This window comes from Malus domestica, chromosome 04 (assembly GCF_042453785.1).
Source record: "Malus domestica chromosome 04, GDT2T_hap1".
Taxonomy (NCBI): Eukaryota; Viridiplantae; Streptophyta; class Magnoliopsida; order Rosales; family Rosaceae; genus Malus; species Malus domestica.
In genome coordinates, this window is record NC_091664.1 from 21,877,764 (window position 1) to 21,896,635 (window position 18,872).

At 36.2% G+C, this 18,872-nt stretch overlaps 1 protein-coding gene and 1 long non-coding RNA gene across 2 annotated transcripts; both read left to right on the top strand.

Moving 5' to 3' along the window:
- Positions 1-68: 68 nt before the first annotated feature.
- On the top strand, positions 69-1,081 carry LOC139195184 (uncharacterized). Its single transcript, XR_011579820.1, has 2 exons — positions 69-456; positions 558-1,081. It is a non-coding gene; the product is annotated as an uncharacterized lncRNA (long non-coding RNA).
- Positions 1,082-15,166: 14,085 nt separating this feature from the next.
- On the top strand, positions 15,167-18,562 carry LOC114824392 (uracil phosphoribosyltransferase). Its single transcript, XM_029101213.2, has 12 exons — positions 15,167-15,377; positions 15,495-15,587; positions 15,824-15,902; positions 16,104-16,162; positions 16,272-16,349; positions 16,605-16,686; positions 16,993-17,041; positions 17,335-17,396; positions 17,588-17,655; positions 17,916-17,971; positions 18,051-18,098; positions 18,194-18,562. The coding sequence occupies exons 1-12, from the start codon at positions 15,234-15,236 to the stop codon at positions 18,243-18,245; spliced, it is 870 nt and encodes a 289-aa protein (XP_028957046.1). The 5' UTR covers positions 15,167-15,233; the 3' UTR covers positions 18,246-18,562.
- The last annotated feature ends 310 nt before the right edge of the window (positions 18,563-18,872 follow it).

Sequence of the window (18,872 nt, forward strand, 5' to 3'; positions counted from 1 at the left end):
TTTGGTTGGTTGGAGTGGACAACTTTGGACCACACAAAAACACATACACACACCCGTGCCTTCTATCTCTCCTCCCTTTTATGATTTTCTGCAATGTCCGTACAAACTGTACGGACAACACCAAACCAAACCATTTAGTCATAGATCGAGGTTTTGGAAGCCATTATCATCTTCATCTCATCATCACGAACCCAGCTATACCTTTCTTTAGACGAGAAACCCTCGTTTTCCCGAGAACCCGAGAACCCAAATTCAAGGTATTGTTCATGCACACGTGAATGTGGAGTTTTTGGGAGATTTCAAGCTTATAGGGAGCTTAAAGACCTCTCCATGAAGCTCGGAGAAGAAAAATGGCATGATTTAGACGTCGGGAAGTCGAGATCGAAGCATTTGAAGTTTGGCCGGATTATTGAAGGTTCTCTGGCAAATTTCTATGGATTTTAGGTCCCAAAACAGGTATAGTTGTGTTATACTCATCCTAAGCTTCAATTTGGTTCAAGTTTCATGGAATTTGGTTGAGAATTGGACGAGATATGAAGGTTTTCGTGTTTTTCCAGTTTCCTGTGAACGGTGACGGCGACGGCGACCCGCGAGGCTAACCGGAGAAGAAGATAGAATATTCCATCAAAGTTGACGGAATATCCTGACACCGTCAGGTAGAATTAACGATTCCTGTTATTTTTTAACGGAATATTCCTAACGGGGTTAAGGGATTCCGTTAGGGTCTTTGCGCGTGGCCGCGCATGTTGCCATATGCGTGACGGCGCGTGGGACATCAAAACATTTTCTAAAAATATGGGGATGTTCGTGAGGTTGTATAGATCACATTAGTATATTCAAACATCTCATTTGAGCAATGTATGAGAAGTTATTAGCTAGTATTGGTTATGTGCTTTAAATTAACATTTTTATAGTTGTTTCGCATATAAGGGAGACTTATCTCGAGGACGAGCGCAGTCAAGGGCAGTCTGAGGGCTACGACCCTTCGACATACCAGTGAGTGGGCTTTTGGTTTTAAGTGTATACGTATATGCTTGATATTTTCCCTGAAAATGCATTTAAATGAGTTATGCTTTGAAAATGCCATGCCTATTGATTTAATCTTAAACCATGAGTTAGAATTGTATGCATAAATGTGATTTGGTACTGTGGGCGCTCAGGTAAGTTTATGAATTGTGAATGTGTATTGAATGGTTGTGATTAATTGAGAAACATTGAGCTTATAAACCTGCATCTCGGTGTTAGTGATTAGCCAGAAATATGGCACAGGCCTGTATATAAAGTCATCTCCCACACCATATGCTCACATTGGATCCAATTTAGGTGCACAGTCTTATCGTACAGACCATTATAGGTGGTTCCGACTTGTAGGTGACTAGCGATTTATCGCACAGCTATTATAAGAGCGTAGTGATGAGCATAACTATATTACACCCAGTCTTATCATACAGACCTTTTAGTGGTTCCGACTTGTGTACAGTGTAGTGCCGTATAGGTCATTTGTAGTGACTCCGGCTAGATTGACTAATGAGCTGTGAATTCAGCCGTACAGACTTCTGTAGGGGTTCCGGCTAATGTGTTATTTTCCATGAATTTATTTTCACCTGAGTTACTTATCCTATTTATATCTTGGCATAGCATACTTATGATTATGAATATGTGTAACATGATTTGAATTGATATATATATATAGATATATGTATATGTTTATATTCTATTTCTGGGAAAAAGTATACATGTTTTACGGCGAGGGGTTAGAGCTTTTGAAATTTAAATGTGTTCTCAAAACCTTTGTTTTTGCCCACTCACATTTTCTGTTTTGCGCCCCTTTAGGTTTTAGGTAAACTTGTTGTTAGTGGCATTTGAGGATTCGGCGGTTCTGACAAAATATAATATTCATAGGACCTCTTTTGGTACTGTATAACTAGTACTTATCCTACTGGACTGCACCTAGACTTTCTATACTCTGATCAGGAGTATTTACACATGTATCTCATTCCTAATACTTTCTGCTTATAAGTGCACATTAGTAGCTTTTGGTTTTTATTTATTCGTATATTTCTTATCCTTATCGTTTCTGCACTGTGCACATGGCTACGATACCTTCACGTGACAGCCAACACGCCTTAATTTAGGTCGGGTGTGTCATAAACATCATGAGATAATTCATTCTCATCATTGGTGCATATTGATTATTGTGAATATAAGTTATTGAAATAAACAAATAACTTCAAACTAATATGGAAATATAAGTTATTATGATTAAATTGTGTACATAGAATATCAAGTTATTAACAGTACACAGCTAAATATAGAATTTATGAGGAAATATATACAAGAAATTCATTACCAAATGCATCGTATTACATTGTGTGGAATTGTATCTAATCGTTATAATTCCACTTCTTGTTTTGTTTTGTTTTTAACAACTTACCATGTTAAATTTATTCAAGTACATTGTATCTATATGATATTTTCTATGGGCAGTGCTATTTACACACCTATTTTTACTTTTCACACGTCCCCTCTCAATTTTCGGTCGTCAGATCGAATAAATTGAAGAATATCAATGACAAAAAATTAACAAAAGTGTGTGAGAGGTAAATATGAGTGTGTGAATAGAACTTTCCTTTTCTGTTTAATTCGAGCAAATATTCTAACATACAACATGATATGCGATATTATTTCAACAAACTAGTTCTAACAAATTGATGTAGTCAACTTAGTTATGTTTAAGTATGCTATATGATGATTATTTCAACCAATTAAGTTTTATTGCTATGATCTATGTTCACATTATTATTGTAACTGATGGATTGCCCTGGTAGATATGGTATTTCTTTTCAATCTATTGTGAGTTTACGTCCCAATTTCAACTATTACCCTCTCATTAGTATATGTTAAAGTAGTAATATCGCTTGTATTAAATAAAAAAACCTGTCACATTATTATTTTTCTACCTTTCAACATATTTGGAGAAAATCTTTCGTCAAGACGCTCGTTGTACCACATGATATTCTAGCCGAGACTCAGTAGTCGAAACCAATATAGTAGTAGGTGGGAACGGAATGATGAGGGACGGCATGAGTGATGACATTACAATATTTCATTTGAAATGGTTAAGACCTTATTTAAGTAACGTTTAATCAGGACTGTAAATCAGCTAGAATTGTTTGAGTTTGACTCGTGTTCAACTTAATTTTATTTCATTCAAGCTCGGTTAGTAAGTGTTAACAATAGCTATGGAAGCTGAAACATCAGGAACGACTAGAGAGAGAAAGAGAGAAAGCTCAAATAGAGAGGGATTCGCGATGAATACCGACAATCAATCGCACCAGCAACTTTCAACAATCGACACAAACGACGAGCAGTAACGCCAATCAACGACGAACGACGAATGACGAACGACGAGAACAACAAAACAATGCGGAAGCAGAGGATCGTCAATCAATGGTGTTACCCTTGATCGGCGATGATACCATGTTAACAATAGCTATGGAAGCTGAAAGATCAGGAACGACTAGAGAGAGAAAGAGAGAAGGCTCAAATAGAGAGGGAAACTTTTTAACTGATTTATTATTTCAGTTGCTGCCTTATTACAAGAGATATTTCACTATAAATACATGTTGACCTATCTATCTCAACTCATATAATCCAATGACACATGTCATAATCTTGACCACTAATATACTCTAACAGTAAGTTAAGTGAGTCGAGCTTGAACAAAATATTAGATTCGTTAGAAAAAAGAGTTGAGCTTCAACTTGGGTATGTTCGGCTCACAAAGCTAATGAGCAAAGCAAAACCAATTAAAATATCATGGTTAATTTACAAACAAGCTTGAGCTTAAAAAAGGTTATCTTAGCCAAACTTGAACTTATGATTACGATTGTTTTCCGAGTTTAAGTACCTTGATATTCGCCTTGACTCACGATTGTTTTCCAAGTTGAAGTACCTTGATATTCGCCTTGACTCGGCTTATTCACACTCCTACTACATTTGACATGAATCTTAAAGTATTTTAACATGAATCTAAAGTATTGAATTCTAACTTCAAATCTACTTATCCTAAACTTTAAAATGAGGTTTTTTCTTCTTTTTTTTAACACAATATAATATCAATTGGTAAGGGAATTGCCCGGGTCCTTGGTACCCACATCTACTTTCTTTTTTTCTTTGGCTAAAATTAAATATTGGAACCCACTTGATTGCAAGGGATTTTGGATTACTCGAATTTAAGATTTTAGCCTCATAAATTACTATTTGTCCATCAAAATTCAAAAGTAAAAAGATCAAGTACCAAACAAAATCAGAACAACCAACCACTACAGAGTGTCTCAATACTTAAGAATGAATTTTAGGTTTATATTCAATGCAACACGTTCTTTTGAAGTTGGTGAATCGTACAATAGTAGTCAGCAAAAAATTGAAATGTTTCATGAGTCTTCCTCACCCTTAAAGGAGTGAACTGACGTTGCAAATCCACCAACTAGCTCTCTTTAAAAAAAAATCAAAAAAGAAAGCAAAAACAGAACAACCCAACGGATTTGTGGGGATCCTAGGGATCATCATATATTAATCATTCATCGTGCATCGTGTAGTCAAAAAATTATTTAACTGTTTTTTTTTAATTTAAAAAAAAATACTATCTGACAAAAACTGATCTTATAATGTACGATAAACGACAAAAACATGATAATCTCATAAAATGGATCCAGAGAGGATCCTCTTCCCAACCCAAAGCCTCCATAATCCGACATCGACCCAAAGCCATCCGACATCAACCCAAAGCCTCCATAATCCGACATCGATGAGACCTCTCAGGCTACAGTGCTGAACCACGTACCAAAAAGTCAAAAACAAACCAAAGATTGTATCATATTTTATTATTTTTTGGAAAAGTTAAAAATGTTATCGAGTGTCAAGTATTCAAAACAAATTTAAACTTCGTTAAGTGGCACAACTATTGAGTTTCCCTAATTGTTACAACATCATCTAATACAGTGTATACGTACAACCCTTTTACTTAAGTCACTTTCCTCAAGCTGGTTCTAAGACCTTGAGGGTGCGTTTGTTTGGACTCGTTAACTCTCACTAGATCGGATAGGACTAGACATTAGGGTACTCCGGTGTTTGTTGCTCATATGAACTAAGTTAAGTGGGATTAAACGGGACTCGCACGAACTAACTCCTTCACTAGGAGGTCTTAGCCAATCTCCCCGAAAACCATGGGATTGCTAAGACCATGTTGTGTCCCGTTCTCTCTCTGCGTCGCGTCCTCTCTCCTCTCATCTACTCGCTTTACTGTTGCCTACACTCACGAACTCTCCTCTCCCTGCTTGCTTCGTCTACTCACTTCGCCGTTGCCTACATCGCTAACCCAGGATCTCTTCGTCTGGGTTTCGTGATTCGAATATGGGATTTGCACTTCCAGCGAAGTTGGGTTTTGTGATTCAAGCGAATTTGGGATTGAATCTGGGTTTTGTGATTTGAATATGGGTTTTTGCAATTCCAGCGAATATGGGTTTTTTTATTTGAGCGAATTTGTGAAGATGTGCAAAATATTGAGATGAAGTTGTGGTTGCAGAGGCTCCACATGGGGATTATCAGAAGAACCCAATCGAGCAGACGATGATTCTGGGTTATGAGGATAACATTTCAAGAAAAAATGGAGAAAAGGGGGAACTTTGTCGACAAAGAAAGTGTGTTCTGGAAAATGGTAAAGGAAAAAGAAAAAAGAAAAAAAAAAGAAAAATATTATTTTACTTGTTAGTCCGACACTGGAACAAACACTTCACTAAATTAATCCAGTTTAGTCTAGTCTAAGCCAGTCTAACTTAGTCTCTGAGCTTAGTTCAGTCCGAGATAGTCCAGTACAACAAACGCACCCTGAGAGTCCTACACGAGCTTTCGAAGTAGGATCCTAGATTTCTTTGACTTTCAATCATTTGTACATTGATATGTATAATAAATAATTCGTTAATTCTACAACAAATATCATTAAAAATTAATATATACAAACATTACTTAAATATTACACTTCTCGTGTTTTTTGACTCAAATATACTAATGAAGTTTACAAAATCTAATATTTCAACCAATTCTTTTTTAATTAATAAAATATTTAATCCTTTCAATCCTTCTTGTGACATAGTTGATCGAAGATAAGATTTGATCAACTTTGTGAAAAATTTCTTTCTGCAAAGACAATTGTAACTGGAATGGTTAACATAATTTTATAAGCAACCCATGCATTTGGGAAAAAACTATCCATTTGTCCCATATATTTCAACACTTCCATTGCCGGATTTATTTCATTCGGCAAAGTTTATCTCAAAATTCTTAACTTTAGAAATAAGTTTTTACTATTAATATCAGAATGCTCACCATGTGAAGATCGAGAGAGTAGATCGGTAAAGCAAATGGGGTTGTATCGAGAAAAAGGACTATCATTTTGATTTTTAAATTTAATTAGATTTGAAAGAGTAAAATTATATTACATGTGGGTGAGTGAAAAGAAAAAAATAGTAAATTTTATTTTTTGTTGAAAATTACATTATTGCTTATGGTTTTATATTTGATATTTCTTATTGAATTTAAATTGTAAATTTTTTAATATGTATATTAAAAAAAATTGGGGCCCCTCCTGAGAGAGGACTCTAGGCAGGTGCCTATTTCGGCTACTCTCAAGGCCGACTCTAATTTTTCTCACAAAGACAAAAGATAACGCCAAATTAATGTAGATAATATTGCTACGTGCGTGCACGACTACACATTTTTAAAATCACATTATTGCTAACCCATTATAAAGCTAAGCTCATCCCTCATTCCCCTTAATGTAGATAATATCGTTTGTTAAAAAAAAAATAATTGACACACCCCGAAAGGAGTCGAGACGTGCTAGCCATTACATGAGAGTGACGTAGCCATGAGCGCAAAGTGGAAGCGATAAAGAGTAAGAGAAATACTAACAATTTAAAACCAAGCGACTAACAATCCCAATTAAGAAAGGATGATAGCGAGAGTTTAAGTGTGTAAATACACTTTCAGAGCAATAAGAAAGTCTAGTTGCAGTCAAGTAGAACAATTACTAAAATACAACACCCGAAGGTGAATCCTACTTTCTCGGATTCTGTTAGAACACCGTTGGATTCCTCGTGGTCACCAAACTCTGCTACCTAAGACCTGGAGGGACGAAAAACAAAGTTGAGTGGGTCAGTAAAACACATTTACATGAAAACTTATTTTCCTTTGAATATACTAACCCATCACCGTAAAACAAGTATATAGTTACTTTCCCATAAAATAGAATACATAAATAAGTGATGTGAAAAATAAGTTAACACACAAAATTAAACCATCTTTTTATCAATTGTAGCAAAGTATGTAAGTAGGGATCGTTCTAAACCGGGGATTAGGAGGGATTGCTAAACACTTGAAAACTGACTTAGAAATGTAAAAACAAAGTTTAAAACACTAGATTAGACTCAAAGAATGCAAAACTCACGTTTAAAATACTAAAATAAACCAATAACTCAAAACAGCAACTAAAAGACTCAAAACTGCCTTAAAAACACTTTATGGGCAGTTTTGAACACAAAGCACCAATTTGGACGAATTTGGGTTTTAACTTGTACCAAAACACTTAAAAACATAAACCAACACACTTTCTAACTAATCTAGGACTTCAAAATAAATGGGGAATTGATTTGGACAAAAATGAACTAAATGGACAGATTGCAAGGAAAACAGATTGTAATAGAAACAGATTGTAACACAAAGTTATGAATAATCAATGGATGATGGAATGGCTAAGGGGTTCTTCTCCACACATGAAATATATGCAACCTAAATCAATTTTCAGTTATCAATTTAATAAGTTATGAATCTCGACACTCCAAGTTAATTAGGTCCGCTTAAATTAACCTTCAGATTTCCCTAGAATCATTGAATTGGATGAATATGCATCGCAAACAAATTATTCCCAACAAGTTCTTTATATGAACAGCGTGATAAAGACACAAGTTAGAATCATTACGTTCTTTGGAAATCATAAGCATCAACAAGGCATTTGTAACTATGAAAAGCATGATAGTCTTGCCAGGAATCTACTTAACACGATCGTGACTAGCGACCTTCACTACTTACGAATATAAATTCATAACGATTAGGTGAAACAAACTTATATCCTAGCATCAAATTCAAGCATGCAAATTAAGCGTGCACTCTCAACCAACATACAAGAATAAGTTCTAAATCAAACGGTTAAGCAAATTGTATTCACGACTTATACAACGATAACTGAAAGTAATCAACTTATTTCACATATATAATCATGGTTTTGAATCCACCCTTAGCCAAAACGAAATTAGCCAATCATACTTAAAGCAAAACAAAGATTACATGAATTAGACATTAAAATCCAAAGAAAGAAAACACCTAGAATGCTCCAACTTGGCAGCAAGTGCATCCAAGATTCCTTATTTCCCTTGCTTGTGGCAGATTGGTTTGTGGACAGGTTTTGGGTAGTTCTATGGTGCAGAAAGGTTTATGGTGAGTGTAGAGGAGTGTTTGGTGGTGAAAGGGTGGTGGAGAACTTCGGCAAAGAGGGTGGAAGAAGGTGGAGTGGCTGTGATATTTTCTGGGCACTAGAATGGTGTTTTTAGGGTGTTTTGCTGCCTAGGGTGAGTATGGACGAATTTCTGTGATGAATGGTGAATATGAGAGTGTGAACCCTTTGCCAAGGGGTGTAAACATGTATATATAGGCCCCAAAAACCCTAGAGAATCAGATTGAGCAGTGGGGAAAATGCACAGCAAGAAGGGTGAATTTGTGGTGTGCAATGGTCCAAGGATGAAAATTGAGCAATGATGCAAAGTATGGAGGGTAAAATGGAGTGGTATTTCAGCTAGGGAGCATGAATGATTGTGTTCATTGCATGGAAATGAAAAGGGGAGGTGAAATGTTTCAGAAATTAGTCAAAGGTGCAGCAACATGTGTTGCACACAGCATTGGATCCCAAATGTGGATGATGGAGCATCAATTGGTGCATGGAATGGTTGTGAAAGTTGTGTGAAATCTGATGGGTGAAGGGAACAAGAGGTATGCAGCAATTGAGTGTGATAATTGAGTGAATTGAGGCATGAAATCAGAAATATTTTAGGGGACAAAGATGATTAAGCATGCATGGGAATCCAAAGGGAATGCTATGTGGTTACACGGCAAGGAGTGGGTGTTCTTTTGTGGCTGAATTCTTGATCCTTTGTACATTAATTCTTCACATTCTTAGCCTCTTTAATTCTTCAATTTCGTCCAAACCTTGGTTCCAAATATGTGACATGCATTCCAAGCTCCATTTTGCTCCAAAATGCATCTTCTTACCTACTTTGTCCTTAAAATCTGAAAACACACGAAAATGACTTTAAACACTAAAATAACTAAAGAGACACGACATAAATGCACAAGAACAAGCCAACTAAGTCGCATAAATATGCTCCTATCAATACGTATATAAATATATCACTTCAAATCATGCTTCACATAGTCATATTCAAATATATGCCATGCTAAAATATAACAAAGAAAACAATCCAGGTAAGAATGATTTCATAGAAATATGATATGTTAGCAAGAACCCCTGAGGTGGTCTATATGGTTGAATTCATAGCTCAAAAGTTAATCTAGCCGGAGTCACTACAATGACCTATACAGCAATATACTACACATAAGTCAGAACTCCTAAAAAAGTCTGTACGACAAGATTGGGTGAAACATAATTATGCTCAACTCTATTCTCTCATAATAGCCGGGCGATAAATCGCTAATCACCTACGAGTCGGAACCATGAATAAGGTCTGTACGACAAGACTGTGCACTTAAGTTTGATCCAATATGAGCATATAGTGCAGGAGGTGACGTAATAAACAGACCTGTATCATATCTCTGGCTAATTCACAATCACCCTAGGTGCAGTTTTATGAGCTCAACATTATTTAATCACATATCATATCGTCGACAATTCACATAACCAAACATACTTACCTGGGCTTACATGAGCCTCCACAGCACCATGCAACAATATGCATAGTTATGATAATGCACATACTAAAATATGAGGCATGTATGACATGGCATTTAAATCACATTTCCTTTAAATACGTTTTCTGGGAAAAACATCAAGTGTGTATATATATATATACTGAAAATAACTGCTCACTCACAGATATGCAATTGGGTCGTAACCCCCATGCCTAGCCTGGCTACGCTCGTCCTCCAGATAGGTCTCGCCAATAGAAGAAGTATTGAAATAACGTCACTTTAATGCACATACTAAAATATGTAATAACTCTTCATACATAGCTCAAATTGGGTATATGAATATACCACAGTGACCTACACAATCTCAGGATCGTCCCCAAATGTTTAAAACAATTTTTCATCCACTCACGCGCCGCCACGCGCAGGGAGCCCTAATGGAAACAGTAACGGCAGTTAGGGAATATTCCGTTAAATCCTAACAGATTCCTTTAAACTTAATTGATGGCATCAGAATATTCCGTCGTCTTCAACCTCAGACTCCGGCGACCGTCGTCGTCGCCGGAAAACTGGAAATTTTTCAAATCCTTATATCTTCGTCGTTTCTCAACCAAATTTAATGAAATTTGTACCCAAACGAAGCTTACAACATTTAGAATAAAATCATACCAATTTCAAGCTCCCAAAACCACTGGATCTCGCCTAAGAATCCCTGAACTTCCGACCAAAACTTTAAACTTGCATATCTCGATATCCCGACGTCCAAAAACCTCCAACGAAGTACTCCGAGCCTCGTAAGGATATCCTTAAGCTCCCTGTGAGCTTGAAATTTCCAAAAAACACAAGATTTAACGTTTGCATGAACAGTGTTCAAATCGGAGATAGGGTTTCCACGTGAAATCGAAGGTTTCCTTACCTAAAAATGGTACCTTTGAACTCGTATGGTCCTCATGAACACAATGGTTCCCTTCTCCACCTCGATCCATCACGTTTACAAGGGTTTTAGGTCTCGTCCGTACAAGAGAGAAGAGAGAGAGAGTGAATATGAGAGAGAGAGAGAGAGAGAGAGAGAAAGAAAGTGGGGTGTAACGTGTGTGGTCCAAAAGTCACCAATCAACCAAAACAAAACCAAATCCCTTTTTAGTTCACTTAGGTCCAAAACTTAGGGATTAGTTCAATTATATAATCACTTAGTTCCCATCACATACACACCACAACACAAAATAACTCAACCTGTCCAAAGGCAAAACCGTCAATTCACGTCCTCGAGAATGAATATTCCAATATTTAGAGACGGGCTGTGACAATAATCATTTGACAACTAATAGAATCATATTATTTTTATAACCAGCATTACGCGCCTCTTAAGATATTTTGAACGTATTTAAAAATAGAGAAAATAATATTTAATAAACAACTGATTAAATCACATTATTGTTAGCCCATTGTGAGATACTAATTAAAAAAAACTGTACAAAAAAATAATTATAAAAAAAAACATTGTTTATATGATGAAAATACCCCCTACATTATTTGATGCATTATTTTGGACTGCTCTTGAACTTTTTTGTTTAGAGGGCATTTTTGTCTCATTATTTTTGGTGAAGCCCGTGACCCCAAATGGGCTTTCAGCTTTATATAGTAGTATAGATATATCATTTTAAATGGTTAATACCTTATTTAAATAAGGCTTAACCAGGACTGTAAATCGGCTAGAATTGTTTGAGTTTGACTCGTGTTCAGCTCAATTTTATTTCATTCAAGCTTGATAGTAAATTAAGTGAGCCGAGCTTGAACAGATTATTAGATTCGTTAAAAAAATTAGTTGAGCTCGAGCTTATGTTTGCCTCACAAAACTAATAAGCAGTGCATAACCAAATAAAATATCATGTTTAATTTACAAATAGGCTTGAGCTTAAAAACGTTATCTTAGGCAAATTTGAGCTTTTGATTACAATTTTTTTCCCAAGTTTAAGTATCTCGATATTCGCCTTGATTCGGTTTACTCACACTCCTACTACATTTAACGTGAATCTTAAGTACCAAATTCTAACTTCAAATCTTCTTGTCCTAAATTTTAAAATGAGTTTTTTTTTTTTTTTTTTTTTAAAAAAAACACAGTATAAAATAATTGGATAAGGGAATTACCCGAGTCCTTGGTACCCACATCTACATTTTGTTATTTTAGTTAAAATTAAATCTTGGAACCCACTTGATTTGCAAGGGATTTTGGATCACTCGAATTTTAGATTTTAACCTCATAAATTATTATTTGTCCATCACAATTCAGAAGTAAAAAGCTCAAGTAGCAAACAAAAACAGAACAACCAACAACCAAAGGGTGGCCCTCACGTCTTGAGTTTTATTTTTTGGCGCTAGTAAATCGTACGATGATAGTTAGAGAAAGATTGAAATGCCTCTATAAGTCTTCCCCACCCCCCAAAAGAGTAAATTACTGTGACGAATTTACCAACTGGTTTCCTTAAAAGAAAAAAAGAAAAAACTGGAACAACCCAATGCCGAATCATCCACAATCTGACATTGATGCGGAATGAGGATCGTCTTTGTGAGGAGGATTCTAGGGATTCTCAAATAGTGTCTGTTCATTGTATATCGTGCGGTCAATTTCTTCAGATACTATTCATGTTTAATTTTAAATAAAAATATTTAAAATAATTTCTGATTGCTCTACATACGATGAATTGATATGATTTGAGGATCTAGAGAGGATCCTCATTCATCGATGCGACCTCTCAAGCTACAGTGCTGAACTACGTACCAAAAGTAAAAAACAAACCAAAGATTGTATCATATTTTTGCAAAAGTAAAAAATGTTATCAAGTATCATGTGCTCAAAACAAAGTTAAACTTCAATACGTGTCACAACTATTGATTTTTAATTGTTAGAACATCATCTAATACAATGATATGTACAACCCTTTTACTTAAGTCAATTTCCTCGGGCTGGTTCTCAGAATCTGAGAGTTCAAAGTAGGATCTTAAATTTCTCTGACTTTTGATTCTTTGTGCATTGATATGTATAATAAAAAACTCGCTAAATTCATAAAAAAAATTATTTCCACATCAAATATTATTAAAAAATATAATATACAAACATTACTTAAATATTTGCTTCTCGCGTTTTTAGACTCAAATGTACTAATGAAGTTTACGAAATATAATTTTTCAAACAATTCTTTTTTAATTGATAAAATAGTTAATCATTTTTCAATCTTTCTTGTGATATAGTTGATCGAAGATAAAATTTGATCAACTTTATGAAAAACTTCTTTATGCAAAGACAATTGTAACTGGAATGGTTAACAAAATTATATAAGCAACTCATGCATATGGTTAACAAAATTATCTTAGATCTTAGTCGTTGGATTCAATGAATTTACAAATATAAAACTAAAAAAAATACACATATATAGTGGGACAGCCCCACTAACCTAGGGGAAATCTTGGGCTAAATTTGCCTTCATATTTGCCTCATTGAAGCAAGTTGAGGTAAGTTTATAATTTAAAATTTGAGTTTTATTCCAAGGGTTGGAGTAGGTTTGAGTGAGGGCCCTAGGCAAACGCTTACTTTGACTATTTTCATGGCTAGTGTTGGGGTCCAAAAATGTCACACACCAATCCAACCAAGCCTCAAGGCCTAGTTGTCATGCAAAGCCTTCATTCAAGCCCAAACATATGCCAAGGTGTGAGATCGATAAAGAATATATTTACAAACATGTCATGCCACGATAATTAAGTTGGATATTTACATAAATCACGCCATGCTCATGCTTATTCATCACACCAAGCTTCCTCATGCTAGTCACTATTCATGTTAAGCCTAAGTCACATATTCGAGGCTTGTCAAGTGAATTGTGGTGGATGGTTACAGAAGGTTATTGGGCCTACACGGAATCGAGATTATGGAAGACTTTGGGCTGCTTGGGGCCCAGGGATCCAAGCTTATACCTTTGCATTTCATGCATGCAACATTGAGAGAGAACTAGCCTAATTTACCTATTTCCCTAGCAAGCTAATTTTCTTAGTTAGGACTAAACTAGATTCCTTCATTAAATGTATGTTAAACTCAATAAGTCAGGCATTTAATGCTGACTTTTCTTTCCCAGCTTGCACAGATAACCAACGCACGAAAGCCATGAGGCGCACTACCAGAAGTAGCGCATATGGAAGGCTGGCCTGGGAAAGCTGCGTCTTAGGAAGGTCTTAACAGTGCAGCTACATTACACCAAAAGGGAAATAGTAAGAGGGCTATGGAGAAAGGAAGGGGAATACCAAGCCATAAAGGGAGACCCTTCACTTACAAAAGGAGGGAGAGAAGCCATTGGAGAGGGAGGCAACACAGAGACATAGAAGAGAACGCAGAGAGATGGAACCACCCAGGAAATAAGCCCAGAGAGTTCTATTTAGCTGAGAAGCATACTCCAAGCCTCAAGAATCATCATCCATGCAACCTTAGTAATTCCCATAGCCTTCTATTAAGGATCCCAACCATTAGAAGTTTTGTTATCACTCTAGGAAAACCCAAATGATCCAGCAAATAATTCCATGCAACCATGCAAACCCCTTTTCTCTCATGCTAAACTAGTAATCTTCTAGGTTTCACACCACACTTCACTTTAGCATGTCATTGTCTTGATCAATCATGTTATCTTTGAGCTGTTGATGTTACTCGGGTATTTCTTAAGACAAGCTAACTCTTTTGAGATATTTTAGGACTTGATACGAATCCAAACCAAGGGAGATAAGATGATGTTCTCAAAGCCCAAGTCTACCTCGACCTAAAAGTCCCCCAACAGTTGTCTCTCCTCACAAAGACAAAAGACAACACCAAATTAATGTTCAACACACATCCTTTAAGAAAAACTAATAAAAGTATATTCAAAAACTTAAACTTGAAGATTAATCAATATTTAATATATTGACAACATTTGATATATATTGAAGATGATCATCTCAGTCAATTTAATAAAAAAAAAAAAGGTTATTTTCAAGATTTCTCGGGTCTAAAACCGAACCCGTAAGCCCACGGACCATAATTGGGCCGTCGGACAAAACCCCACCCGCGGCCAATGGGCCAAACGGCACGCGTTTGGTGGAGCCGAATCATCATCTTTCCTTGTTCTGTTTGGAGTTAGTTATAGTCCCCCCGGTCTGCTGCAGCAATCTATCCAGTCCCAATGGCGTGCCGTATTAAGTTCTCTCTCCGGTGTCCTTCCTCCGAAACGCCGCGTTTTGGTTCCACTTGTCGCCTCCAAAACCCTAGCTCCCCTCTCCTACTTAATCTCACTCCCTCCTCTTCGTCTTCTTCGAATCCCAAAAAGGTAAAGGTCGTCGCTTTTTCTTTTTAGCCACGAATAATAAAAACGCAATATATTCTCCATCTTTTTTTTTTTCCTTGGTAATTTAAGCATCAAACCGGGTGGTTTTTGTACTGGCAGATCTCGTATTCCTGTACGCGGCGGCGCAGCCTCGTTGCGGTGAAGTCTGAGATGGCCACGGAGGAGAAAGCAGCTTCCGGGAATAGAATGCTTGTCAGTTCACTGTACACTATTCACTATTCAACTTATGCTCCGTTTAGTTTCTGATTGGTTAACAATCTATGAATTTTGAATTTTTAAGTCTTTTTGTGGTGTTTGGAATTTGCTGCCAAATTTTGGGTGAATTTTAAGAGATGGGAATAGATAATGCTGTCAGAATCTGTGATTTGGTGTGTGAATAACTGAATATTGTCCTCAATTCAAAGGGTTGATTGGGTTTTTTTTTCCAGGTTTTCGTGCCGCCGCACCCGTTGATCAAGCATTGGGTTTCGGTTTTGAGAAATGAGCAAACCCCTTGTCCAATTTTTCGTAAGTTACAAATTAGCTTTTTCGGTTCTATGTAAAGTGAATATTTGAGTGGATTTGAAGAGTCCCAGATGATAAATTCGTTGTCAAAGTATCTAGCTTGATTGTTGAACTCTATTTAAGTGTTTGGTTTTTATTTTTTGAGCTTAGAATTGTTAAACGATATTGAGTTGCTTACGAGGCATTGATTTTCGTATGCTTTAGGAAATGCCATGGCTGAGTTGGGGAGGCTTCTTATGTATGAAGCTTCAAGAGATTGGCTGGTTAGTTTTTCTTAATTTACACTCTCAAGTTCGCGACCGCAATGATTTTGAGGATTATATTCTATTTTCATCATATGAAGTAATTTTGCTTTGTTTCTTTAAATTTCAGCCTACGGTCACAGGAGATATTCAGTCACCAATGGGTGTTGCATCAGTTGAATTCATAGATCCAAGGGAACCTATTTTGGTTAGTTTTTAGTATTGATTTCTTGCATTTTTTTCATGCAAATATGTTGCTCCCTGTATAGCTGTATATCTCTATTTTCTATTAATGGTTGAACATCGGGTTCACTTGTTCAGGATATATCGGCTATATGTTCTCTTTGGATTTTCATATTAGTTGATTATGGTTTGCTATTAAAGATTGTTTCAGTGGTTGTCTTACCACAGTGCTCTCAGTGCAGGCGAGTGTTATTTGATTTTTATTGTTTTAGTTTTGCAGGTTGTTCCAATTTTGAGAGCTGGTCTAGCACTTGCAGAACATGCATCGTCAATCTTGCCTGCCACAAAGACGTACCATCTTGGTAAGAAGGGTTCGTGCATTGTTCACTTTGCAGTCGAAGTAAACAAGAATGTTTGGCGTGTCTAGATTTCTTGTTACGATAAATTTATACCCATGAATGACTGAAAGGTCTTCTGGTCATGAAGTCTAAGTGAAAATTTTGTCATCATTTGGTGTTATGCTCTAAACACTCAATTTTCTTTGTTTTTATTTAATTAAATTTTTTGAAGTTCCATGAAACTTATCTTCTATAATCTGTTTGAAATTTTTTATCAAACTGGGCATGCAATGTTGTCATCTCTTTATATTTATTGGTTTATAAATTCAGGGTTAAGCAGAGATGAGGAGACACTTCTACCAACAGTATATCTGAACAAGTAAGTGTTCCTTGCCTAAACTTGTTTTCGTGTTCCTGTTCTTACCTCTTGCTTTCGGGTGCTGTTGGGAGTCAATGTCCAAATCTCTATGTTATTAGCTGCAGCAACTTAATAATAGCATTTCAAACGCTTTGATAAAGTATGAACAAATGAGAGGCACCCAATTCATTGTCAATTTCGTAGTCCTTACCTAATCTTAGGCCTGAAAAGTTCAACATAAGGTGGTCACGTTTATGAATACCCTATCTATATGATAGTTTTGGTAGTGACCCTTCATGCAATCTTCTTCTTAGGTTACCGGACAAATTTCCAGAAGGCTCTCGAGTATTTTTGGTTGATCCTATGCTAGCAACAGGTATTATTATTATTATACTTGTGATAGTATCTGAATTTTCATTTTTGAGTATTCAGGATTAGTGAACCTCTTCAAGTACATGTGCTGTATTTTTCCTTTCCATCAAGAGCAGCTACTAAATAGTATCAAAAAATAAGCTATGCCCTAGTTCTGTAGTATTTCTCAATTTCTTTCTTTATCTTCAATTTCAGGTGGCACAATAGTAGCATCTTTGGATCTTTTAAAGGAACGCGGGGTTAACAACAAGCAAATCAAACTGGTAAATATCATAGATTGCACTTTTTTGTTTGGAACTGTGTTCCTAAATTTACATATAGGTATCTTAATATGTGTACATATTTGTCAAACCAGTTTATTGAAGTTTTATGTTGAGACAATTTCCAGTTGCTTATTACATTTGATGAACTGTTATGAAGTCAATTGAATTCTAAACTGTTTCCAATGAGATAAGCTGGTTAAGTTCCATTTGATTTTATTGGTTCATACTCTCTAAGCCTAAGATAATCTGTCATGTCATAGATATCTTCTGTAGCTGCGCCTCCCGCACTTCAAAAGCTGAGCGAGAAGTTTCCAGGGTAATAATCATATCAATCAATAATTACAGTTTGAAACGAAGCTCAGCATTCCTTAACTCTGCATTTGTTTACTTTACAGGCTTCATGTATACACTGGAATTATAGATCCTACCGTAAATGAAAAGGGGTGAGTACCTAGCTCCCATTGATGTAATGCTGCTAATGCGTATAATGTTGCAGACTGGTTTAACATATTTTATGTCACGCTTGCACCGGTTTCAGGTTTATAGTCCCTGGACTGGGTGATGCTGGAGACCGCAGCTTTGGTACATAAGGTCATTGCTCAAGTGTGCGGTGGGCATCTGGTTTTCAGTTTTTACACCTGCAGTTTTGGATGTTGAGCTAATTAAGAGGAATGGTTTCTTGATCTGAAGGTAAACTTAATCAGAAAAGTAAATGATACAGCGGTGGTAGAAAGCGTGACTGCGATTATTGTAGGATTTATCTGAAAAGTAATGTATGATTTATCCACCCAAATGAGGGTGTTGTGAGGCATGACATTGCCTTTTATTTTATAACGATGGATAAAGAATGTTTGGGTTTGGTGTATGACGGATAGCCTGAGTTATAAAGCGATGAACTTCCGAGTAATGCATTGTTATTAGTTTGGTAACAACTTAATAACATGCTTCTGGATATGCACGTTCTTTTCTCGTGAGGTCACATGTCACATTTCCTGTATGAGGAGATAGAATAGAATGGATGTGAACAGTGTGTTTGAGATTATGCCACACCCTATGTGTGGCATAATGGGTGATGTATGGTGTTTATACCATATTTTGGGCTTCCGTATTTGGATCTTGTACAAATACTCAAGGGATTTAAATGTAATTATGTGATAAAGGAATGGGCAAATATGTAATAAGTGAGGAGTCCTTATTCTATAAAAAGGTCTCCTCAT